At 37.3% G+C, this 26643-nt stretch overlaps 3 protein-coding genes across 4 annotated transcripts in view; 1 reads left to right on the forward strand and 2 right to left on the reverse strand.

Annotated features, from left to right (window-relative positions):
- The window catches only part of SEC23A (SEC23 homolog A, COPII coat complex component), a 77403-nt gene extending 69985 nt beyond the window's left edge, over positions 1 to 7418 (reverse strand). The window contains exons 1-2 of the mRNA XM_042943025.1: positions 7290 to 7418; positions 5192 to 5371 (exon numbers count right to left, since the gene is read on the reverse strand). The gene's annotated coding sequence lies outside the window, so the exon portion shown is untranslated. The remainder of the gene's footprint in view (positions 1 to 5191; positions 5372 to 7289) is intronic.
- Positions 7419 to 7518: 100 nt separating this feature from the next.
- GEMIN2 (gem nuclear organelle associated protein 2) lies at positions 7519 to 26211 on the forward strand. Of its 2 annotated transcripts, XM_042943030.1 has the most exons (10): positions 7519 to 7679; positions 8036 to 8120; positions 10366 to 10455; positions 10738 to 10797; positions 13369 to 13482; positions 15277 to 15321; positions 16631 to 16699; positions 20984 to 21094; positions 24092 to 24150; positions 25786 to 26211. In XM_042943030.1, exons 1-10 carry the CDS (start codon positions 7543 to 7545, stop codon positions 25823 to 25825), a joined length of 810 nt encoding a protein of 269 aa, XP_042798964.1. In that variant the 5' UTR covers positions 7519 to 7542; the 3' UTR covers positions 25826 to 26211. The 2 variants fall into 2 exon arrangements, with proteins under 2 accessions (XP_042798964.1, XP_042798965.1); XM_042943031.1 differs by lacking the exon at positions 15277 to 15321.
- The window catches only part of TRAPPC6B (trafficking protein particle complex subunit 6B), a 38785-nt gene continuing 24460 nt past the window's right edge, over positions 12319 to 26643 (reverse strand). The window contains exons 7-9 of the transcript XR_006203782.1: positions 17521 to 17584; positions 16124 to 16174; positions 12319 to 12379 (exon numbers count right to left, since the gene is read on the reverse strand). The gene's annotated coding sequence lies outside the window, so the exon portion shown is untranslated. The remainder of the gene's footprint in view (positions 12380 to 16123; positions 16175 to 17520; positions 17585 to 26643) is intronic.

Genomic DNA, 26643 nt, shown 5'->3' on the forward strand with positions numbered 1-26643 from the left:
TTTTTTTTTTTTTTACATTTATTTATTTTTGAGAAACAGAGTAAGACAAAGCGTGAGTGGGGGAGGGGCAGAGAGAGAAGGAGACACAGAATCTGAAGCAGGCTCCAGGCTCTGAGCAAGCAGTCAGCACAAAGCCTGATGTGGGGCTCGAACCCACGAACTGAGATCATGTCCCGAGCCGAAGTCAGACGCTCAACTAACTGAGCCACCCAGGCGCGCTCTACTCTTTTTTTTTTTTTTTTAATATAATTTATTGTCAAATTGGTTTCTATACAACACCCAGTGCTCATTCCAACAAGTCCCCTCCTCAATGTCCATCACCCACTTTCCCCTCTCCCCCACCTGGCATCAACCCTCAGTTTGTTCTCTGTATTCAAGAGTCTCTTGTGGTTTGCCTCCCTCCCTCTCTGTAACTTTTTTTCTCCCTTCCCTTCCCCCATGATCTTCTGTTAAGTTTCTCAAGATCCACATATGAATGAAAACATATGGTATCTGTCTTTCTCTGACTGACTTATTTCACTTAGCACAATACCCTCTAGTTCCACCCGCATTGCTGCAAATGGCCAGATTTCATTCTTTCCCATTGCCAAGTAGTATTCCATTGTATATATAAATCACATCTTCTTTATTACTTTTATCTACTCTTAAACCATTTACAGTGACACAAAGAAACAAATAATGGATATCTTTTTAAATACACAGGGTTTTTATTTTATTTTATTTTATTTTTAATGTCTTATTTATCTTTGAGGGAAAGAACATGAGCAGAGGAGGGGCAGAGAGAAAGGGAGACGGAGAATCCTAAGCAGGCTCTGCACTGACAGCAGAGAGCCTGATGCAGGGCTTAAACTCACAAACTGTGAGATCATGACCTGAACCGAAGTCAGATGCTCGACCACTGAGCCACTCAGGTGCCCCTATTTTATTTTATTTTGTTTTATTTTATTCTATTTTTTTTAAGTAGGCTCCATGCTCAACATAGAGCTCAAACTCACAGCCCTGAGATCAAGAGTCACATGCTCTACCAACTGAACCAGCCAGGTGCCCCTAATTTTTACCTAATATTTATATTTTGATTTGTAAAGAACATAAAAATTATTAAAACTCATGTAGCAAAAAAGGGAACTTCTACTTCAAAAGGAAGAAGCTGGGTTTGTATTTTTACTTAAAAATATTTTTTTAATGTTTATTTTTGAGAGAGAGAGACACAGAGCGTGAGCAGGGGAGGGGCAGAGAGAGAGAGAGAGAGAGAGAGAGAGAGACAGAATCTGAAACAGGCTCCAGGCTCTGAGCTATCAGCACAGAGCCTGATGTGGGGCTTGAACCCATGAACCGTGAGATCATGACCTGAGCCAAAGTTGGATACTTAACCGACTGAGCCATCCAGGCACCCCTGTATTTTTACTTTAAAAGAGGAGTAAAGTTTTGGTTTTGTTTCAGGTTCTATAATTAAACTAGTCCTTGACTTGATTTTCTGATATCAAGTTAGCTTTGTAGTCTTCTTTGTGGATCTGTACCCCAAAGGTGGAGGACAGCATTCTCAAAGAGAATGAGAGATGGAGACCTAGAGACAGAGAGATAAAGAGACTGTTCGTGTCCAGAGGATGTATATTAAGACACACTCCTTATATTTATCTTTTCATTGCCTCTCTCGGCTCTATGCCTCTCTCTGCTCTGGTCATTAAGTCTCTATTTAGCTACTAACTTTTATTGAGCTGTATCTTGTGAAAAACAGGGATTTAGAGCAATGGCTCCTTAAGTCTGACCATGCAGAACAGAATCTCAACTGCATCCACTTCCTAGTTGGGTGACCTAGGCATGTCACATAACTTTTCCTGAGTTTCCAGAGTTTCCATAGTGTCTTCATCTGAAAGTGAAGATAAATACAGTAACCTGCCACTTAGGATAACAACATATTGTAAGGATTAAATGAGATAATCTATAGAGAACATTTAGTCCAGAGAAAGAAAAGGAACTTTTTTTTTTTTTAATTTTTAAAAAATGTTTATGTATTTTTGAGAGAGACAGAGACAGACCATGAGTGGAGGAGAGGCAGAGAGAGCGGGAGACACAGAATCTGAAGCAGACTCCAGGCTCTGAGTTGTCAGCACTGTGTCCAATGCAGGGCTTGAACCCACAAACTAAGAGATCATGACCTGAGCCAAAGTCTGATGCTTAACCGACTGAGCCACCCAGGTGCCCAGAAAAGCAGCTTCTAAGAGCCTGAAACTGGCCTGGCTTTATCAACTGGGCCTAGATGTTTTTAGGAGCTGTCCTGGCACCCACAGCAAGACCATATTGTTCTCCTGTTAAATATAAAACAATTCACAGCACACCAGCATCAGACAAGGTCACTTAGTGTCCCTGAAGGATCAAGACAAAAACAAGACAACTCTGTAAATGTGTCTGAACTCAGACAAATCAGGAAGATTGTCCAAACCACAAAATGACCAAATACCTCCCTAACTGGCTATTTTGAGTGACTGCTATTTCTTTACCAATTATAGCATTAGCTTCCCTTTTTCATTCTGCCTTCTATATAAGAAATTTTTTTTTTTTAATTTTTTTTTCAACGTTTTTTATTTATTTTTGGGAAAGAGAGAGACAGAGCATGAACGGGGGAGGGTCAGAGAGAGAGGGAGACACAGAATCGGAAACAGGCTCCAGGCTCCGAGCCATCAGCCCAGAGCCTGACGCGGGGCTCGAACTCACGGACCGCGAGATCGTGACCTGGCTGAAGTCGGACGCTTAACCGACTGCGCCACCCAGGCGCCCCTATATAAGAAATTATTAAGATACCTAATCACAGAATTTGTCAAGTGCTCAGATGAGCTGGAGAGAGAACTGAGCTGCCAGATGTCAGAGTAGGCAATTAAAACAAAAATGAGCCAAAATGGAAATAACAGTGAAGCCTCTAATTACTTACTATGACTGTATAAGCGAAAGAGTCTGTCCCATTACCCCCTGGAACCAACTCTCCCACTGGTTGAGGGTCAGGTGGATCAATGCAAACCTGGAGGTTATCTCACTATTGAGGGAGTCCCCAACAAAAGCTTTCTGCAGATTTATGGAACCAGGGCCATTGTCTGGGGAGGGGGGAAGGGGAGAGGGTGACAGGAATGGAAACGTACTGCATAGTGACAGAGTGGGTAAGTTTCCTGATAAGGAGACCTCCAAATGGGAACACCTGGCTAGGAATGCAACTATGCACAACAGCAAGGCCAGCCAGGTGGGGCTGAGTCTTTTTTTTTTTTTTTTTTAACAAACAAACCCCTTTATTTTATTTTATTATTTTTTTTTAAACGTTTATTTATTTTTGAGACAGAGAGAGACAGAGCATGAACGGGGGAGGGGCAGAGAGAGGGGGAGACACAGAACCGGAAGCAGGCTCCAGGCTCTGAGCCATCGGCCCAGAGCCCGACGCGGGGCTCGAACTCACGGACGGTGAGATCGTGACCCGAGCTGAAGTCGGACGCTCAACTGACTGAGCCACCCAGGCGCCCCGGGGCTGAGTCTTTGACTGCAACTCCCTTCAAAGACAGCAGTGCACTGGCTGTGCACCAAGCTGGTGCAGGAGGGCAGTTTTGCCCTGTGAAGCCTACCAGGTAAAGCCTTTTTAAATGCTTACGGTCAGACGCGAAAATTCACCCATAGGTTTTTAAGCAGCAGTCAGACTCAAAACTATCCTCAATTCCTCCACCATCCCCAAATCACCAAGGCCCCAATCCTACGATAAATAAGTTAGTATTAGCATCCTTTTACTGAGACATACCCTAGTCACATAATCATGTGACTACAGGAGTGTTCCGGTAGTCTTTGGTTGGAGGGCATTGATAGCCCCCAGCACACAGCAAGAAGGTGCCCCGTGCATAACTATAAACAGCTACATTTCTCACAACCCTGTCCAGGTCCATTCACTCCCTACTTTCTATGCATCAGCCATACTGACCTCCTTCCAATTTTTCCAACATGACCTACTTCTTCTAGTAATAAGGTATTGAAAAAACTCCTCTACCTGCTGAGATTGAATATACAAATGGACAACGGCCAGACCACATATATATAAAAATAGAGGACTCTGACCTACAATCTGCAGCAAGCATCCCAGGAAACCAACCTATTATTCTACGGTAACCCGCCAGGGAAAGCAGCCTAGAAGTCAGACTTGTAGGATGTCATATGGCTATCTCTAGCAACAATCCAGGAAGCCAAACAAAAACCTCATAATAATTGTCCCAGAACTTGATTAAAAGTTGACAGCTTTTCTAATATTTTCCCCTGATTCCAATTTAGGATCAACCAACCAAAGAAAGCCAAATATGCACCCCAAACCAATTTCATAGGATGTCCCTCTTCTAAGTAGAATAGGGGTTCAGAGCATGCCACCCCCAAATATGCCACTTTGGCATTTAAAGGCACTTTTTAAAAAAGCATATGCAAGAAGGACCTTCTGACCTTCCTTTTCCTTTTTCTTCCTGAAAGCAGGAAATAAAACTCTCATGTGAAAGGTAACCTTCCTATACCAGCAGGACTATCACCAGAGACAGGGGGACTTGAACCCGAGATAAACGTGTACAAACAAACCTTGTTAAACTAAACTCATCTTCCTACTTTCCCGCAATTAACTGTGCCAGCCCAGACCCCTTTGTCTTGTTACATTTTTCAAAATGTACTGCTCTTTGTGCAACCTACTATATAAGCTTTCAGTCCTGACTCGTTTAGGTCTTGATTTTTCTTGTGAAGCACCCCACGTACATGTAAGAAATACTGAACAAAATGTGAATGCTTTTCTCCTGTTAATCACTCTAATGTCAGTTTAATTATTAGGCCCAGCAACTCTTATAAATTTTTAATTTACTTTCCTCTTTCCTGAATGGACTCATTCCTATGTATTTAAATTTTTACGGGCCCCTGGGGGGCTCAGTCGGTTAAACGTCTGACTTTTGATTTCCGCTCAGGTCATAATCTCACGATTTGTGAGGTCGAGCCCTGCATCACGCTTCGTGCTGACAGTGTGGAGCCTGCTTGGGATTCTCTCTCCCTCTCTCTCTGCCCATGCCCTGCTCACTATCTCCTTCTCTCTCTCTCTCTCTCTCTCTCTCTCTCTCTCTCAAAATAAATAAATAAATAATTCAAAAATAAAACAAAAATTTAGAACTATTTCAATTCATTCACGTACTTAATTACTCACCTCTTCTTTGGAAAATAATTATTTCCCAGGACAACCTTTGTTCCATTCTGCTATTCTCCTCCTCCATGCGTGGTTCCAGTGAGGTTCCATACAGTGAGTCCAGTGTTAAGCATTGTTCCACTGGTAGTTAGTTTTCTAGGTAATCTCCTGTTCTTTTCTCCAAAAAATGAGTGGAAATTTCTAACAAGTTAGTTTCAAAAAAAAAAAAAAATTTGTGAGAAAATCCAGAAATGAAGTCATTACTTACTGTTTCTAATTTTTTCTTGATTATTACCAAAACACTTAGGGACAGAAGTCTCCACATTTTCCTCTAAGTTTGTCTCTTACAAAATCAGTAAAAAAAAATTGTTGTTTTGAAATGCTAAGCACCATAAATGTAGTTACCATCTGTCACCATACAAAGTTACTACAAAATCAGTAACATTTTTTTTTTAACTTTTTTTTTTTTTAATGTTTATTTATTATTGAGAGACAGAGAGAGAGACGGAGCATGAGCATGGCAGGGGCAGAGACAGGAGGAGACACAGAATCCAAAGCAGCCTCCAGGCTCTGAACTGTCAATACAGAGCTGGATGTGGGGCTTGAACTCACAAACTGTGAGATCATGACCTGAGCCTAAGTCAGACGCCCAACCGACTGAGCCATCCAGGCGCCCCTAAAATCAGTAACATTTTTAACCAAATAACATTCTAGTTTGACTTCAGCCAAGCAATGTGTTTCCAAGTCTCCCAATTATTTAGTTACTGTTCAGAAGTACAAATTCTTCAGCACTTAACCTAAGGAGTGTGTCTTGACTTTATCTTCAAATGAAAAAGCTGCGTTCTGGTTTTAAAACCAGTTGCCTTGAGCACCTGGGTGGCTCCATTAGTCGAGTGTCCGACTCTTGATTTTGGCTCAGGTCACAATCTCATGGTTTGTGAGATCGAGCCCCTGCGTCAGGCTCTGAACTGACAGCACAGAATCTGCTTGGGATTTTCTCTCTCTCTCTCTCCCCCTCCCATGCACGTGCAAGCACTCTTTCTCTCAACATAAATAAATAAACATTAAAAAAAAGAAATCAATTGCTTGCAAGCTAACAGCAGTCTTTTTAAAAAAAACCTTAAAAATAAACATAAATCTTAGAAAATAAAAGTCAATTGTATTCACTCAGAGCTTGTTTAGAAAGAATGAAATATAATACTTTCATTGTTTCTTGGAATTTGTTACCCAGCACAAGTTACTTAATCCATTTCTGACTTGTTTCCTCACCTATAAAATGGAGATATAACAGTACCTACCTCACAAGATTGGCTCTAAGATTAATCATGGTAACTTTTGAGTATTGGCATTAGCTTTATCCTTTCACTATTTTTATTTAAGCAAAGGGATCTTTCTAGAAAAAAAAAAGAAAGTGATGGCTACTCAAGGACTAACATTCATTTCAGACAAATATAAAGTGATCTTTCAAGTAACCAAGCACAAGAAATTTCTCTGGAAAATTAATTTTTCATTCATTTGGTATCAGATAAATCTGGGTTGGAAATGGCTCTTTCTCTTTGGGAGAAAGTCACAGTTGTAGTATTTAATCCCTCTTTACATTGATTTCCTCCCCTACAAAACCTGGATAATATCACTTACTTCAAAATATTGCTGTAAAAATTACATGAGTAAATATAGTTGACGTGACTACCAGGAGTTTAAGAATCTAGAGCTGAGAAAGAAAGAAAGAAAGAAAGAAAGAAAGAAAGAAAGAAAGAAAGAAAGAAAAAGTTTCTTGAAGACAATTAAAAAAAAAGAATCTGGGGGCGCCTGGCTGGCTCAGCCGGTTGAGCATCGGACTTCAGGTCACGATCTTGGGGTTCCTGAGATCCAGCCGGGTATCTAGCTCTGTGCTGACAGCTCAGAGCCTGGAGCCTGCTTCGGATTCTGTGTCTCCCTCTCTCTTTCTCTCTCTCTCTCTCTCTCTCTCAAAATAAATAAACGTTTTAAAAAATTAAAACAAAAAAGAATCTGGAGCTCAATAAATGGTAATAACAGTAACATGCTCGTTAATTCAAAAAACGTTCAAGAATCCCTCATTACTGCAGATGCATAAAGGTTAATAATCCTCAGTCTTTACCCTTGCCTTATAAGAGAAAACAAAGGGAAACACGAAGAAATACTTCAGAACCGTCCTTGCAAGAAACGAAATTCACAGTCTTCGTTACACTACCGAAACCTTAACCTTGGGACAATCCGCAGGCTTCCTCAAGAACAATTACGCCCCCTAAGCCCTGCCTCCCTCAACTCCGCGCCTAAGGTGCCTACTTCTGCGCCTGCGCCGTGACCTAAATTTGGCGCATGCGCCGGATGGGACTGCTGGATTAAAAACCATGGCGTGGATACCAGCGGAGTCTGCAGTAGAAGAGTTGATGCCCCGGCTGTTGCCAGTGGAGCCCTGCGACTTGACAGAAAGTTTTGATCCCTCCGTACCCCCGAGCACGCCTCAGGAATACTTGAGGCGGGTCCAGTGAGTGATCTGACCCTTGAGGGTGGGCTGGTCGTCCTCTCTGCCCCCTAAATGTGATAAAGCGCTCTGCCCCCGCCTCTGTGGCCGTCCCCAATCTCTCGCGAGGTAGGGTCGAATCAGGATCACTTGATTATATCTTTATATGGGCGAGTTTTACCTGTGTCAAGTTTGGTGCTCTTAAATTCCTTGCTTTCAGTCCAGTTAATTTCAGAAATATATTGTTTAGTACTTCAATTGCAATTCTGAACTTTGTTTTCTAATTTCGTTAAGAACTGTAGAAATGGATCGCTTGTTTTACTACACATGAACAAAGCACAGCCGTAATCACATTTCTTGGATTTATTACTTGTTTGTAGGATTGAAGCAGCTCAATGCCCAGATGTTGTGGTAGCTCAAATTGACCCAAAGAAGTTGAAAAGGAAGCAAAGTGTGAATGTTTCTGTAAGTTTTATTACCCAGCAGGGGATTCTTCCTCCCCGCCCCCGCCGGAATTGAAAGATCAATGCTATGGTATCCCACAGTATCTCTGATGATATATGTAAGATTTGACTACTCCCTGTGACTTTAGACATTAACTTGTACTTTTCCCCCAAAAGGACAGTTGGCATTTACTGCTTCCAGAGAGGTTTTCAGTAACCCTGGTATTCATGAAGACTTACTGATCATATTTTAAGGAGGTGATCCAATCCTAAAGGACTCTTTAAATAGGTTACTTACACTACCCTTTATTTTTAGGGAACCTTTTCCCAGTTGTCTTCATAATTATTCTTGGACTGGTGTTTAATCTTATTTAGTATAGTTCGCATGTTTTGAATTTGACTGGGTTTTGTTTTTTAAGAATAGAAACTCAAGTTTCTTACATTTTTCTAACTACTTGAACACCTTGAACATTTTTTTTCATTTATATTATCCAGCATATTTTTTAAAGTGTTTATTTATTTATTTTGAGAGAGAGAGAGAGAGAAAGAAAGTAGGGGAGGGGCAGAGAGAGAGGAAGACAGAGAATCCCAAGCACGCCTGATACGGGGCTTGAACTCATGAACTGCGAGATCATGACCTGAGCTGAAATCAAGAGTCAGACGCTTAACTGACTGAGCCATCCAGGCACCACATATCCAGCATATTTTTTTATTAAGCAACTAGGTTGTGCCACTCACTGGGAATACAACAGAGAATAAGACAGAAAAATCCCTATCCTAGCAGAGTTTACATTCTCCTGAGGAAGACAGAGAGCAAACAAGCAAACTAAATAATTATATATCATGACTATTGCTATGAAGAAAATTAATTGTATAATGACCAATAAGTAACAAGATAAAGTAGTCAGAGAAGATCTCTTTGGGGACTTACTATTTAACCTAAGGTCAAAGAAGAGTATTGTTTTTAAATTGTGATAAGTCCTTTTCCTTTTATGTTCTAAGTAATTTCTTTATCTGATGTTTATAATCAGGAAATTTTAACTGAGATACTATAATGTTTCATATCATTCCTATTTATAAGTTTTTAGTTGATGGAAGGGAATGTCTTATATACTTAGCTTTTAAAAAGTGAGACCAATAAGTAACAAGATAAAGTAGTCACAGAAGATCTTTTTGGGAACTTACTATTTAACCTAAGGTCAAAGGAAAGCAGCAGTTTGTAAATTGTGATAAGTCCTTTTCCTTTTACTAAGTAATTTCTTTATCTGATGTTTATAATCAGGAAATTTTAACTTAGATACTGTAATGTTTCATATCATTCCTATTTATAAGTTTTTAGTTGATGGAAGAGAAGGTGTTATATACTTAGCTTTTAAAAAGTGGCTGTACTGTTTTATTTCAAGGCAGTATGTGATTAATTTTGAACTGTTGTGCTGTCTTAGGAAGCTGAAGTAGCCCTTGTAAAGTCAAGTGTCTTAAATTATTTGAGAACATTCTACCCATACCAAAATCCTTTATTTGTAATGTATCTGTTTCAAAAGTTTTGTTATTTTTCTTAATTTTTTTTAATGTTTATTTATTTTGAGAGAGAGACAGAGGGAGAGCAGGGGAAGGGCAGAGAGAGAGAGGGAGACACAAAATCAGAATCAGGCTCCAGGCTCTGAGCTATCAGCACAGAGCTTGATATGGGGCTTGAACCCACAAACCGTAAGATCACGACCTAAGCTAAAGTCAGACGCTTAACCAACTGAGCCACCCAGGTGCCCGAAACAGTTTTGTTATTATAGAAAGATAGGACTAGATTATATCTTCAGGACTCATATAATATTTCTTAGTTTAAAAACTTCAACTATGAACCATTCCAGATTGCTCTTACTGAAGTGACTATGCAAGGATCATTTCCTAATGTTTAATGTGTGTTTGTTTGAGAGAGAGAGAGAGAGAGCGAGCACGTGCGCTCAAGTCGGGGAGGGGCAGAAAGAAAGGGAGACACAGAATCCAAACCAGGCTCCGGGCTCAAACTCAGGAACCATGAGATCATAGCCAGAACCACCCAGGCTCCCCGTTTACTAATGTTTAAATTTGAACATAAATAGTAAAGTGAAAGGCCTATGTTTTGCATGTGCAAAAAGTATAGTATTTTTCTTATATGGTCTTCATCATCTATTTTATTACTCTTCATCTTGATTCTGCTTTTACTTTACAGAGGCATGAGATTCTACTTATACCACTGACATTTACTGTAATATTTATGAATTGATCTCTAGCTTTCAGGATGCCAGCCTGCTCCTGAAGGATATTCTCCCACACTTCAGTGGCAACAACAACAAGTGGCACAGTTTTCATCTGTTCGACAGGTAAGTGTACTTTATTTAAACCAAATTAAACCTCTTTCCCCTCCCTCCCTTCCTCCATCAAGATCTATTTCTGTTCTTAGACTATAGTTGTAAAAATGAGATTCATTATTCTGAAGGATGAAGTTAAAATATTTATTAATCAATTACCAAATAATAATTATTAGAGATAATACAGTTTGAAACATGTTTTCCAAATTTCAGGATTGTTAGAATGCTGCACAGTTGATTTCTTTTCAGTTATCCATTCACTGGAGATCACTTGTCTAACTTTTCTTCCTTCAGAGTGTGATCAGACATAGAAGTCACTGGAAATCACAACAGTTGGACAGTAATGTGACCATGGTATGTAAGTTTCTTTAAGTTGTACAATATGTACCTATTTGAGACAGTTCCTATTTATTGCCAGTCTTTAAAGATTCACTTACTTAACCTATATTATTTTTGTTCCTTTTCATTGACCATTAATAGAAACAATTCCATTATATTGGTGGTCTTAAAAATATAGATTCAGTAATGCAAGTTGTTATTTTATGACAGTTTTAATCCATAGCATCTTGAGAGGCTTTGGATAGATATTGTTAGGCCTCTACAAATTTTAAGAGTTCTTCTAGACATTGCTTTTTTAGAAAATAAATATATTTTTTAAAGAAAGAAAATAGGGGCACCTGGGTGGCTCGGTCAGTTAAGTGTCTGACTTCAGCTCAGGTCATGATCTTGCGGTCTGTGAGTTCGAGCCCTGCGTCGGGCTCTGTGCCGACTGCTCAGAGCCTGGAGCCTGTTTCAGATTCTGTGTCTCCCTCTTTCTCTGCCCCTCCCCTGTTCATGCTTTGTCTCTCTCTGTCTCAAAAATAAATAAACATTAAGAAAAAAATTTAAAGAAAGAAAATAAATATATTTTCAGTATTTACAAAAAGATTCAATGAGGTAATGGTGCCATACCACAGACATTTTGCTAAAGCCCGTCATGCATACTAGAAAGTAGTATTTTCTGTGCTTTATCAACTTAGATATAATTTTAAACTCTTCAGGAAATATGTTCTCTCTGGACTACTGAATAAAAAGGGGAGTTGGGGAAGAGATGGATACATTGTTCCAGGACAATACTTTTAATGTTTTAGGGAGTCTCATGTTCTTCCTGAGAATCAAATGCAAGTATTTATCTTCAAAGGAGAAAATTGTGTGCCCCAGCACACAGTTTTGCTCACAGTTTCAGGTAGCTGGTAGATTCCAGGTTTTAGAAGCTTCCTATAGTTAGTGCTTCCTAATGTCTCTTACATGGTGACACATTGGGATAAACGGAGCAGGCTGCTTGCATAGCCTTGGACTACCAGCTGAAAGCTGAGAGATTCACTATATAGACTTTACTTTCTTCTCCATACCAATTGAAAGCTCTGCTCTAGGAAAAGTGTGAAATGAACTAACGTTACTTGCCCACAGTCATTTAACTCATAAAAGGGATAGCTGAAATTCAAATTGAAGTTTGTTTGGCTATAAAGCCTTTTGCTGTGTTGTGAGGCCTCCTGGTAAAAAGGGGGTAGGGGAGGAAGGGTAGATGAGTAGATTTTTTTTTTCTTGCTCAGCATCAGGACTTTAGGGTACATGCTTACTAATTTAAAAAGAAGCTGCATCAGTAACATTATGACAACATAATTTTGTCAAAAATGTAAATGACCTAACATAATTGATTGAATAAATTCTGGTCCATCAAAACAGTGGAATATTAATAGCAATAACATGTTCATCATGGCAAAAGTAATCGTTACGTAAATAATGAAATTAAAAATGTCTAAAGCATTCTGACATTTAAAGCAACTATGTAAATATAAACATTTATTGATCTATTCAATCATTTATTATAAAGTACCTGCTGTAGTTAATAATCCGGGAATTATTCAGTGTACCTGAAGCAGAAATAGTCTCTGACCTAATGGAGTAATGGAAAGGGCAAATACATTGTTTTAGTACAATAGACCTTTTCGGGGTCTCATATCTGTCCTGAGAATCTAATGAAAGCTATTTATCCTCAGGGGGAAAAACCGTACCTATGCAAAGTAATGTGCAAGTTGATATGTACAAATAAAAATTGTTTCTTAATGTGGTTACATTGAGCTGAATGCCTCTCCCCACTGGTCCTACATTTGATGGTGTAGTATAAACCTATTCTTTCTTTGACTGAACTGCCCTTCCAGGTATGTGAAGTACATCATCCTGTCTCTTTCCCTGGTATAAACATCCTTTGTTCTTATAAACATTCTTAGTGTGTTTTTTTCCATACCAGTTTCCATCTTTATCACCCTTTTCTGAGCCTACTCTTGTTTGTTAGTGTCCATTAAAGTGTGATCCAAACTAGACATGTCCCACATAATGTGTAACACTTGGGCACTGTATTAGTTTGCTAGAGCTGCCATAACAAAACACTACAGATTGGGTGTTTTAACAAACAGTAATTTATTTTCTCACAGCTCTATAGACTGTGAAGTCTCAGATCAAGGTGTTAGTAGGTTTGACTCCTCTTGAGGCCTCTCTGGCTTGCAGATGGCCGTCTTCTCGCTGTGTCCTCACATGGTCTTTCCTATGTGCACAAGCATCTCTAGTGCCTCTTGGTATGTCTGAATTTCCTCTTATAAGGACACTAGTCAGATTGGATGAAAGCCCACCCTAAAAACCTGATTTTAATATAATCCATTATAAAGGTCCTGTCTCCAGATACAGTCACAGTCTAAGATACTGGAAGTTAGGGCTTCAACGTACGAATTTTGGTGAGACAAAATTCAGCCCATAACAGGTACCATATCTTTGTGTTGAAGTCGTGGGAATACAGAGGACCTCACTTCTTTTTTTACTATTCAGTAAAAGAAAAATACATAGAAATAAGTAAATTCCTTTTTTTTTTTTTTTTCCTTTTTCTTTTAGCCAAAGTCTGAAGATGAAGAAGGCTGGAAAAAATTTTGTCTGGGTGAAAGGTTATGTGCTGAAGGGGCTGTGGGACCAGCTGCAAGTGAAGGTCCTGGAATCGATTATGTACAAGTAGGTGATATGTGGATAAACAAAATAAAAGTGTTCTAATTTTGGTGTGTAATTTAACATAAAGACTTCACAAACTACAGCCTAGGCCGAATCTAGTCTGCAGCCCGTTTTTGTGCAGCCAATGAGCTACGACTGTTTTTTATAATACTAAGCGACTGAGACCGTGTGTGGCCTGCAAAGCCTAAAATACTTAGTGTTTGCCTCTTTACAGAAAATGTTTGCCAACCTATGACTTAATTAAGTGGCTCTTTAACTTAAAAATGTGCAGCCCAGTTTTTGAAACAGTGTACTGTGACCTTTCTTAGGTGGGCTTCTTATGTCTTAGGTTTTAGCTATGTGATACTTTTGAGTTAGATAAGATTCAGGGCTTTTGTTTTTTCTTTTTAATGTTTATTTTTATTTTTGAGAGAGAACCACGTACATGTGCACATGCATGCAAGCAACAGAGAGGCAAAGAGAGGAGACAGAGGATCTAAAGTGGGCTCTGTGCTTTCAGTGCAAGGCCCAATGTGGGGCTGAAACTCAGAACTGTGAGATCATGACCTGAATGGAAGTCGGATGCTTGAGCCGCTCAGGTGCCCCCAGGGCTTTTTTTTAGCCTGGGTTATGAGTTTTGAGTAGTCAGGGAAACAAAGGAAAACATGACACAGATGCTTAAAAATGCTTAGTAGATTTCAGGGGCACCTGAGAGGCTTGACTGGTTAAGCATCCAACTCTTGACTCTTGGCTCAGGTCATGATCTCACGGTTCCTGAGTTTGAGTCCTGTGTCAGGCTCTGCCCTGACAGTGGGAAGACTGCTTGGGATTCTCTCTCTCCCCCTTTCTCTCTGTTCTTCCCCCACTTGCGTGCGTGCACTCTTTTTTTCTCTCTCAAAATAAATAAATAAACCTAAAAAAAATACTTAGTAGATTTCATATTCTGGAGATGAAGTGTTAATAACACTTCACAAAACAACAAAAACTAATTGGTCCAAAAAATGTAAAATCTCCAAAAATCATGAAAAGATCAAGAACCCAATTGAAACAGAAAAGGCAAAGGATATAAGTAGCTCACAGAAAGAAAAATATGAATTTCTCTTACATGAGAAGATGCCCGCATTCACTTGTAATAGAAATATAAGTCCACTGAGCTGCTATTTTCCAGGTAACGTTAACAAAGGAAATTTGATATTCTGTGTCAACAAGGGTTGGGAAAATAGGCACTCTTACACATGGTGGTAGGGGTATAAGTAAATTCAGATCTATAAGCTAGCTATCTTGACACTGTTTCTTACACAATCTGTTGTTCTTCTGGATAATATCCATAATGTATGTTACATTTCAAAATGTATTTTAATTTGACAATTAAAACTTATTAACATTTATTGTATTTATTTTACTTATATATACAAGTAAAATACACCATGTGAAAGAACCATTTAAGGACGCAGAGTTAACGCATATCCTCTTAACTTTCTCAGAAATCAGTGTTGTTGTCATAATGAAGGATCCCAACATTAAACTTCAGCGTACTTTTTTAACTGAATCAGATTAGGTTTGAAAAAAAATCACTCTAAGTCAAGTACCTTTAATTCCTAAAATGTTAGCTTTAGCTGAAGATTTTGAAAAAGTGTATACAACATGTTATTGTCATAGTATCAATTTTTTCATATTATCATTTTAAGAAATTTCATACTTTAACATTTTAATTACTAAAATCATTATCTTTAAATTTATGTAGTCAAATTGAAAAACATTTTTCAATACCTCCTTTATAATACCATTTAGTAAATTTCAGTCTCATTTTTCTTTCAGATTGGTTTTCCTCCCTTGCTTAGTATTGTTAGCAGAATGAATCAGGTAAAATCCATAATAAGTATGTATTTATTCTTTTATTTCCAATGTGTATGAAAGTATTATGAATACATTTATTGAACACTTACAATATATAAGATCCTGTCCTAAACTCTTTAACAGTTCTTATTTAATCACCAATATAACCCTTTATGGGGAGTTATTATTAATATCCAACTTTTATGGATTAGGAAACAGAATTGGAGTTTTTCAGCAAAATTTAATGGCAACACTGGGATTCAGTCCCAGTTTGACCTAATTCCATAGCTCATGCTAAATCATTTTGCTAAACTATTCAATTGTGTACATTTCAGTTATAAGTCTTAGATTTTGGGATTTGAAGTAAAATGAAGGTGAAATTGCTATGAAATACACAGGGGCACCTGGGTGGCTCAGTTGATTAAGCCTCTGACTTCGGCTCATGTCATGACCTAGCAGTTAGTGAGTTCGAGCCCAACATTGGGCTCTGTGCTGACAGCTTAGAGCCTGGAGTCTGCCTCGGATTCTGTCTCCTTCTCTCTGCCCCTCCCCTGCTTATGGTCTGTCTCTCTCTACCTCTCAAAATTAAGCATTAAAAAAAAAAAAAATTAAAAAGAAAAAGAATGAAATAATTTCTTAGACAAAAGGGGAGAAAAATGGACTTTGGTTCTTCAGTCTTTTAGGATGAGGAATTCTATTACCTACTTAAAGAGCAAGTAAAAATTTTGATTGTTTTGCCTTCACATAGCACTGGGTGCCCTTGGAAGATAAATTTTTTTAAGGGTCATATGCTGTTGTAAATCATATACTGGCTAACAGTTTCACTTACTTGATCATTTGCATTAAATGCTGTAGTAGTCATTCTCAGTGTCCAACTATCCTTGAATAAGCGAGAGAATATTTTCAACAGTTTAATAAATTGTGTCTATATAGCTTTAAAACAGATCTTTCTCCACAGTAACTTTTTTTTTATATTTTTACTTTGACTTAATGAAAATAACTTGAAGGTATTTATGCAAAGATTTTTTTTAAGAGCACATGGAATTTTTCGGGTATTTATAAACTAAATTAGTAGTTACAAACTAAATCCTAGGATTTAAACCAAGATATTGATACTTGAAAGTATATAAGAATATTTGTCTAAAAAGTCTTCTCACTGAGTGAGCCACCTAACCAATTACTAAATACAGTCATAATTTTCTCTGGAAGTCTAAAGAATGGGACCATTTTAAATATCAGAGTTGTTTTCTAACTAAACTTAATGAAACCCATGTTGAACTTGTCTTTGTTTTATTACTAATTCATTTCTTCCACTTCCCCTTTCTCCTTTTTTTAGGCAACAGTAACTAGTGTCTTGGAATATCTGAGTAATTGGTTTGGAGAAAGAGACTTTACTCCAGAATTGGTAGTATTGCTTCTTTTTATTTTAATAATGCAGACAAAATTATACATACTTATTTCATATATGAGATATGACTAACATGTTTATAGATGTATGTATCATACCTGTGTATAATTATGTGTATGATGTAAACTATGTTTGTTTGCACTGAAATTAGGAATTTATGCTAGCATGCAAATCAACATGCTACTTCTTTTGTTGAAAAAGACTTGCCTTAGAAAAAGTCAACTAAAGAGTTGATTTATATCCTGAGAGAAGCAACATATCTCATGGCAATGTAGTAACAAACAGTTACAAACTGGCATCCAGTCTGGAGATCCCATTTTGACTGGCTTAACAAAGTTAGAAATACATTTTCTCAAATGGCTTTGAAATCCAATCCACAAAAGAATATTAAATGCCAACAATAATACCAAGCACTATGTGCCAGGCATTACTCTAAGAACTTTGAATATAGTGACTCCTTGAGTCCTCCAGTAACCTATGAGCTGTTATTTGCATTTTACAGATAAGGAAACTGGAGCACATAAGGATTCAGTAACTTGCTTAAGATCACACATCTCATAACTGGCAGAACAGAGATTCACACCCCAGCAGTCTGGCTATACTCTTAACAACTACGCTTCAATGGTCTCTCTACTTTATAGTTTTATATTCACAGATCATTTTTCACCTTCAAAACCGGGGTCAGTTTGATGGGCATTATATAAATGAATTATCTACATTAGTCCCCTAGTAAGAAATTTTATTGTCCTTTGAAGCTAGATTTGATTTTTAGAAACATGTATTTTTTATAGTTAAAAGATATTTGTAAAAGAGTGTACCTGAGGCTCCAAAGCTCCCTGTCAAAGCATAAGATATAATCTTTGCCCTCCAGAAGTTTAGAATCTGTCTGGGAGAAACAGATAAACCAACATTATATAGTATACAAATTTCTAAGCTTGCCATTCAGGCAAGTGGCTTAGATAAGGCTCTTACATAAGTATGATGGTGATATCCTTTATCACTAGATTTTCATTTTTCGTTTTTGTATTTTATTCTTTTAAGTCTCTGCTATGTTACATGTACTTCTTAAGGGGAAAATGTTTTAAATGTTTAAAATCACTGCTTCTAAAAAATAAATAAAAATAAATCACTGTTGGGGCACCTGGGTGGCTCAGTTGGTTAAGCGTCCGACTTTGGCTCAGGTCATGATCTCATGGTTTATGAGTTTGAGCCCCAAATTGGGCTCTGTGCTGACAGCTCAGAGCCTGGAGCCTGCTTCCAATTCTGTGTCTCCCACTCTTTCTACTCCTCCCCAACTCGGGCTTTGTCCTTCTCTCTCAAAAATAAATAAAAGCATTAAAAAAAATGTTTTTAATTAAAAATAAACAAAAATTAAAAAAATAAATCACTGTTTCTGATTCAGTGCTCAAACATGTCTTTTACATAGTATAATTAACGTATTATTCTGGAATTTTTAGCTCACATTACATATATATATTTCCGTATGATAATATAATTCACATAATTTCCATTGTCTTAATGCCTTATAGTTTACTTCGATTCTCTCATTAATGATCATTTGAGTTCTTCCTTATATTTTACAATCATGACTAAATTATAAACATTTATATTAATTTCACTTTGTCAATTTCTTAGGATATTGCTAGAATATAATTATTGGGTCAAGGTTTTATAAGCATTTGTAACACTCTCCCAGATTGCTTTCCAAAAGGAAGGAACTAGTTAAGAATGCCATCAGCAAAGGATTCTTATTTCTTTTCCTTGCAACTCTATTTTTCTGGAACCATATGCAATTGCTATTTCTGTAGTTTAAAAACATTTGATTATCAGTAATTCAGTATGGTTCAATCTAACATTTTATAATTTCTGTTTTCAAATTGACTGAATTTATAGTAGTATTTCATATTAAAGACAATTTATATTTCTTTCAGTGTCAGTGAAACAATATTTTTCCCATGCATTAGTATATTAGCTGTACCTTCAATAGAAAACTTTGTTCATATTCGTGTTACTTGTTCATTGGCATCTGTGTATTGAACTCTAAATTCTGTATCAGTTCTTTCTGTCTGATAGTGACCTTTTAGCAGTATTACATGACCTGTTTTCCTTCTCTTCCTTTAATCTTTATTTTTTTAACTCTGTGTTGTAAGATTTTTTTGATTTTTTTGATTTTTTTTTTAACTTCTAAAGATTACTCACTGAAGGGGGTGGTAAGTTTGGCTTTTCCTATTAATTAGTGAAAGCATATTACCAAAAAGTAACTGTATTTGCCAGAGGAACCATGGAAGTGTTTCTGAACCAATGACAACTGTGTTACTAAATTGTAACCTAGTTAATCCTTTGAGTCTAACTTTGAGTAACTGTATCTTAAATCAACAGTGTTCAATTTCTGTATCCAAGTAACCATATCATCAGAACACTCCTATTGAGAATATCAGTGTTTAAAGTAAAAACCTAGATCATGAAGTTTGCTTATCATATACTAACAAAAGGAAAATGGAACTCTTTTTGAAAATTTCTGTACTTGGGATTACTTTAATATTTTTTTGAGAAATACAGCCTCATTTTTCATCCAAATATGAAAGTATTAAGGAAAATTTTTTGCTATTTTGTGGTGGGTTTTATGTTTTAGTATTGCCACAGTGTGCTCACTGTTTGCTGACCTTTGAAAAAAGGAACCTCTCACTATAAATCTTAGACAATCAGCGGTTTAAGCACCATTTGAATACCTGAATGCCAGCTATATATAGTAAATGTGGTGCTGAACATGTGAGTCAAGTTTAAATGTACAGTAGCTTTTTTGATATAGAAGAGAATTCCACTTACTATTTATTTAAAAAAACCTAGATGTGAATCTTTTGTTTAGGAAAAAGGTTTATTGATTTTGGGGTTGCTTGAGGAGCTAATTTACTTTTGTTGCATAAATTGCTATGTAACCGTTGTTCTAATATTCTTTAGGTTTCTCCAAAGTGATGTATTGCTCAGATTAAACTCTGTCATATACACTGCTGGTAGAAATATAATTGGATACATCTTTTATGGAGTAAAATTTAGTGGTTATATCTCAGAAACCTTTATGAACATACATATGCTTTGATACCACCATTTTATTTCTAGGAATTTAGCCCAAGAAATCAATGAGAAATGCTCTAAAACTTATTTTAAGGATATTTATCACACTATTTTTTATATAACAGCAACAAATTAAGCCTCCTAAGTGCTCAATAATAGGAAATTGGCTAAGTAAGTTTTGGTGCATCCAGAATGGAACATTCATTTCACAAATATTTTAATTAAGCTCCTGTTGTGTTCCAACTCTAGACTGAGTCCTGGGGGTATAATATCTATCATTATAACCTCACAGAGTTTGGGGGAAAGAAAGAATAAACCAGCTATGATAGGAAAGTATGATAAGTACTTGGTTAAAGAGTATTTATATAAGTGCTATGTTGAGATTAATAACGTTCCCTTGTTAATCCCATTTAACAATGTTGGGAGATATTTATTATGTATTACAAGTGAAAGAGATGGTTACAAAATGTTATTACCCCACTATTAATGTTACAATAATGATAGAACTTTATCTTTTAAAAGTTGTATGTGTAAATAGGAAAAAGATGAACATTTTTAAAGTTTTAGCGAAAATTTTATCTGGATGGTGGGATTGCAGGTTTTTTTGTGCTTTTTGTATTCTTCAGTTTTTCTGCATTAAGTATATATTCCTTTTGTAATTGAAAAGAAAAAACCTATTTTATTTATTTTTAGTGGTCAGAAAAACCCATTTTAAAAGAGGATGGGGATAGATTTCATTTGCCATGGTACTTAATAGAAGTATAGAAGTATCAAAACATTATTTCATCTAGAGTATAGTTCCTTTGTATAGACACAGGGGACAAAGTTAGAAAATTATAAAATTATTCATGTATCTGTCTATGGACGGAAGAGGAAAAAATGTATCTTAATTTTTGCAGGGACTACACACTTCTTAATGTAGTTTTCTGGTCATGAATTAGGACTTCATTTATAGTAAGAATCTCTGAAATGAACTCTTTGGGGCTAAGGGTATTTTGAAGTGTCTGATGTTCTGTGTTTATAGTAAGAGGATACAAAAGAGATCAGCTGGCTGTCTAGATGATCCTTTGTTGTCTGTATCCAAACATAATACAGTTAAATGTTAAATAAGTTATCCATAGCAAATAACCAGACACAACATTGGACATTTTTTAAGTTAAACTTATAGTGTAGTATTTGCTACTTACTACCTTTTAAAATCCTGTTTAGGGAAGGTGGCTTTATGCTTTATTGGCTTGTCTTGAAAAACCTTTATTACCTGAGGCTCATTCACTGATTCGGCAGCTTGCAAGAAGGTGCTCTGAAGTAAGACTCTTAGTGGTAAGTTACAACTTACTATTTCAAATTGAAAGCACTCTTCAATTTATATGGTGATAAAAAGGATCCCATTGAAATAGGAAAATGTGGAATATTTTATTAGTCGAGATTAGATTTAGGCACATAATAAAAATAGGCCTAAAATAACAGGTTAAACAAAATGGAACTGTTTTTTTCTCAGATAAAAGAAGTCTGGGGGTGCCTGGCTGGCTTAGTCTGAAGAGCATGTGACTTGATCTCGGGGTCATCATTCAAGCCCCACATTGAGTGTAGAGATGACTTAAATCAAGTTTAAAAGAAATAAATATTAAGGGGTTCCTGGGTAGCTCAGTTAATTGTCTACCTCCTAGGCTTGATCTCATGGTCATGAGTTCAAGCCCCAAATTGGGCTCTGTGTGGAGCCTACTTAAAGAAAAAGAAAAATTTAAATAAGGAAAGTCTACAAGTGGATAGATCAGATCTAAGATGGCAGTAACCCAGGCCTTTCAGTTCTGCTTCGTGGCTTCCATCTTCAAGCTCACCTCATGATCCAGGACAGCTGCTGGAGCTTCAGCCACTATATTATTTGCTTTTAGGAAGCTAGAAAGAAGAGAAGGTATCCTCTAATAAAGTTTCCCAGAGGTTCCACAAGCACATCTGGCTATATAGCTCATTTAGCCAAAATTTAGTCACATGGCCATAAGGAACTGTGGGAAATGTTTACTTTTAGCTGGTGGCAGTGTCCTTAGCTAAAACTGAGCTTCATTTGCTAAATAGTAAGGGGACACAAGCTGGAATGGTCAGCTAACAGTCTCTGACAAAATGATTATTTTGAATTTCTCCAGTTAGATGCTTAACTAACTCATGCCTGCAGCATTATAATATAAATAAATTTTATGCTGGATTAAGCCCATTTGTGATTTTTTCTTTCATCCCTTCTTTCCCTTCCACAAAATGTATACTTGTTCTCCACTGACTACTCCAAAATATTTTTATTAAACATCCATGATATGGCCCAAACTAACTTATATGGCCTGTACTCCAAGCCAAATGTACTTGCTACTAATACTCAGTAAATATTTCCCATGTTTTGTTCCTAGACTTTATTTCCTCTACAGAAGTGCCTTTTCAGGCTTCTAGTTCTGCATCTAAATACCATTTACTTTTTACAATCTGGCTCATATTTTACTACTTTTTTTTTTTTAAGTTTTTATCAATTTATTTTGAGAGAGAGAGAGTGCAAGCCGGGGAGGTGCAGAGAGAAAGGGAGAAATCCCAAGCAGGCTCTGCACTATGGGCTAAAACTCATAAACCTTGAGATCATGACCTGAGCCGAAGTCATATGCTTAACCAGCTGAGCTACCCAGGCCGCCTCATATTCCACTACTTTCTATGATACTTTCCCTGATCCTAACAATTAAGAAGAATCTCTGTATCCTCTATTTTCCCAGTATACTTTGTATCTTTTTTATGGGCACTTAACACATTTTTCCTTTCATTAAAGTTAATACGGATATTTCATCTTCTGTGCTATTAGCAAGTAGTAGGTTTTATTTAGCTTTGTTCCATATAGCACTTGACACATAGAGTTGAGTATACTAACACCATGGAAGTTTGTCCTGAGTTTGAATTAACATGGGACATGTCTGTTACAACATTACTCAATAGGTTATTGTGACTATATCTTGAAATGTATAAAAATAAATACCAGGGGAACCTGGCTGGCTCAGTTGGCAGGCCATGTGACCCTTGATTGTGGGGTCATTAGTTCAAGCCCCCACGTTGGGTGTGGAAATTACTTTAACAAAATAAAATCTTGGGGTGCCTGGATGACTCAGTCAGTTAAGTGTCTGACTCTTGATTTCTGCTCAGGTCATGATCTCACCATGGTTTGTGGATCGAACCCCACATGGGGCTCTGCACTGTCAACACAGGGCCTACTTGGGATTCTCTCCCTGTCTCTACGTTTTTTCCTGCTCGTGCACACACAAGCTCTCCAAAATAAACTTTAAAAAAGTAATTTTAAAAAAATCTTAAAATGAAGAATGAATGAATAAATAAATAAATTTCATACTCTCTGTAAGACCACTTTATAAAACTTACAGTTCAGCAACTACCTTCATTACAATTGAGAACCCTTACCTGAACTGGTTTCTGGTATGTTATTTTTTTTACATTTATTTATTTATTTTTGAGAGACTGAGACAGAACACAAGTGGGGGAGGGGCAGAGAGAGGGGGACACAGAATCTGAAGCAGGCTCCAGGCTCTGAGCTGTCAGTACAGAGCCCGACACGGGGATTGAACTCACAAACCGTGAGATCACGACCTGAGCCAAAGTTGGATGCTCAACCGACGGAGCCACCTAGATGCCCCTCTGGTATGTCTTAATTTAGAAGGCGTGCCTGGGTGGCTCAGTGGTTAAGCGTCCGACTTCAGCTCAGGTCATGATCTCACAGTTCATGGGTTTGAGCCCTGCATCAGGCTCTGTGCTGACAGCTCAGAGCCTGGAGCCTGCTTCAGATTCTATGTCTCCCTCTCTCTCTGTCCCTCCCCGGCTCACACTCTGTTTCTCTCTCTCTCTGTCTCTCTCAAAAATAAATAAACATTAAATTTTTTTTTTTTTTTTAATTTAGAAGCCAGGATTTCACTCCTCAGTTGTAAGCTCTTTAACACATTTTTATATAATTTTTTTTCACTACTGTCTAGTTAGGATATAGGCTCCTTTTTTTTTTTTTTTTGCTACTCTACTTGGAACAAGAAAAGATCTCTCTCCCAAGTTATTCTCCTTTGAGCCTTCAACTGTTTCTTTTCCCTGTTGAGCATCTTTCTTCAAAAGATTATGTTAGATGTTCCTCACGGGTTATTAATTCTATAGTTTTCTCCTTTTTCTTTGAGGTTTTCTATTGCCATGTGATTATTACTATTATCTAATAAATTTTTCATGTTTTACATCTTAAAAGCAAATTTGCTTCAGAAATATTAGGGAGAACTCTACATTTTTCTGTTTTTTTCCCTTTAGGACAGCAAAGATGATGAGCGGGTTCCTGCTTTGAATTTATTAATCTGCCTGGTTAGCAGGTAAGTAACCCTTGGATCCTTGCTTTATAATAGTGTTATTAATGGAGACTATTGTTTTCATTTTCTTTTTTTGTTTGTTTTTAATTTTCTTTTTTTTTTAACGTTTATTTATTTTTGAGACAGAGAGAGACAGAGCATGGACGGGGGAGGGTCAGAGAGCAGGAGACACAGAATCTGAAACAGGCTCCAGGCTCTGAGCTATCAGCACAGAGCCCGACGTGGGGCTCAAACTCACGGACCGCGAGATCATGACCTGAGCTGAAGTTGGCCGCTTAACTGACTGAGCCACCCAGGCGCCCCTATTGTTTTCATTTTCAAGCAGAGGAAATTAAGGTGTAAAGAAACAATATTATATGTATCACAATTCCCTATTTATTTTAAAATTTTTTTTAATGTTTATTTATTTTTGAGAGAGAGACAGAGTGTGAGTGGGGAAGGGGCAGAGAGAGGGAGACAGAGAACCCAAAGCAGGCTCCAGGCTCTGAGCTGTCAGCACAGAGCCTGACGTGGGGCTTAAACTCACAAACCATGAGATCATGACCTGAGCTGAAATCAGACGCTCAGCCGACTAAGCCACCCAGGTGCCCCACAATTCCCTATATTTCTAGTTTTTCTCTGTAAGTAATGCTTCAGTGAAGATCCTATTATTTCCTGAGGGCAAACTCCTAGAAGTAAGTTGAAAGGCATGCCATGTAGTTTTATTTATTTATGCATGTACTTTTTTTTTTAAGTTTATTTATTTATTTATTTTGAGGTGGCGGGGGCGGGGGGGGCGGAGGGGAGAAAGAGAAACCTAAGCAGGCTCTGCACTGTCAGCATGGAGCCCAATGTGGGTCTTGAACTCAACCCGTGAGATCATGACCTGAGCAGAAATCAAGAGTCAGATGCTTAACTGACTGAGCCACCCAGGCATGTAGTTTTAAAACAGATACTTATTAATAGTTTCCCTTCCAGAAACTCATACTTTTCTGTATTCCCAGAAAGTGTCAGTGAGACCCTCTCCTATTCAACACTGGGCATTTTCAATTAATATAAATATTTCCATTTTCATAATAAAAAGATGTAAATTATTTTTATTTACATGTGTTTAATTACCAGTGAAGGTAAAAAATATTTCATTCTATTGCAATTTTGTTTCATTTGATTCTTTTTTATCTTGTTTTATAATTACATAAAATATTTACATTATTCCAAAGTTAAAATTTTAATTCAAGGTACATTTGAAATATTTTAGAATTCACCTTTATCGTCTTTAGCCTTTCTCCCCCTTAGTTTTCCATTTTATTATAAATTTTTGGTTTATCGTTCATTGTTTCTTTTTAAAAGTATAAGCAAGTATACATAAATATATCTGCATTTGTACACATGCTCACAAATGTAGCATACTAAACATACTGTTCTGAAATTGCGGGTTTTTTTTCACTTATTAAATCCTAGAAACTGCACTATAGCAGGGTAGGTATTTTTCTCATTCCTTCTTTACAGAAGCCTCATAGTCTTCCACTGTGTTGATGTACTGTTATTTATTCAACCAGTGCCCTCATTGATGGATATTTGGGTTATTTGTGGTGTTTTGCTATTACAAATAGTGCTATTAACATTTTTTAAACATACGTTAAATTCTTTTTTTATTAGGTATTTTGACCAACGTGATTTAGCTGATGAACCATCTTGATGTAGTTGATCTCTCAGGAATGGAAGATACTGGTGATGAAGGCAGCCCGAGTCTGAGGATATACAGTGACAACTCAAGTATCTTCAGCACTATTTGAAGGGTCTTCATCTTAACCTGTGCATCTCAACTTGATATTCAGAAGATAAATTGCATTGCTTTGAATATCCAAAGTATCTTTGGAAAATCCCAGCAAGTTTTTGATGAATAGTTTAAACAGTTTTCTGTAATCACATGCTTTTAAAACAAATTGAGTGCCATTTATTGGTGAAGCATCCTGTACAGAAACTGTATGGTGAAATTTTACAGAGGTGCTGTTTCTTTGTGTTTTTACATATATACACATGAACTTTTCTTGTAAATGTGTTTTTTGGGGCACCTGGATGGCTCAGTCAGTTGAGTCCAACTCTTGGTTTTGGCTCAGGTCGTGACTTCACAGTTTGTGTGATCAAGCCCCACATTGGGCCGTGCACTGACATTATAGAGCCTGCTTGGGATTCTGTTTCTTCTTCTCTCTGCCACTCCTCTCTATTTCTCTCTCAAAATAAATAAACATTAAAAAAAAAAAATCTTGTTTTGACTCTTGACAAAAGATAATGGATAAATGTCCTTACTATTAGAATTAAGATAATCTTGATTAGGGTGCCTGGGTGGCTCAGTCGGTTAAGTGCCCAACTTCGGCTCAGGTCCTGATCTCACAGTTCGTGGGTTAGAGCCCCTCATCAGGCTCTGTGCTATCAGCACAGAGCCCAGAGTTTGCCTCAGATTCTGTGTCTCCCTCTCTCTCTGCCCCTCCCCCGCTCACGCTCTGTCTCACTCTC

This window comes from Panthera leo, chromosome B3 (assembly GCF_018350215.1).
Source record: "Panthera leo isolate Ple1 chromosome B3, P.leo_Ple1_pat1.1, whole genome shotgun sequence".
Lineage (NCBI taxonomy): Eukaryota > Metazoa > Chordata > Mammalia > Carnivora > Felidae > Panthera > Panthera leo.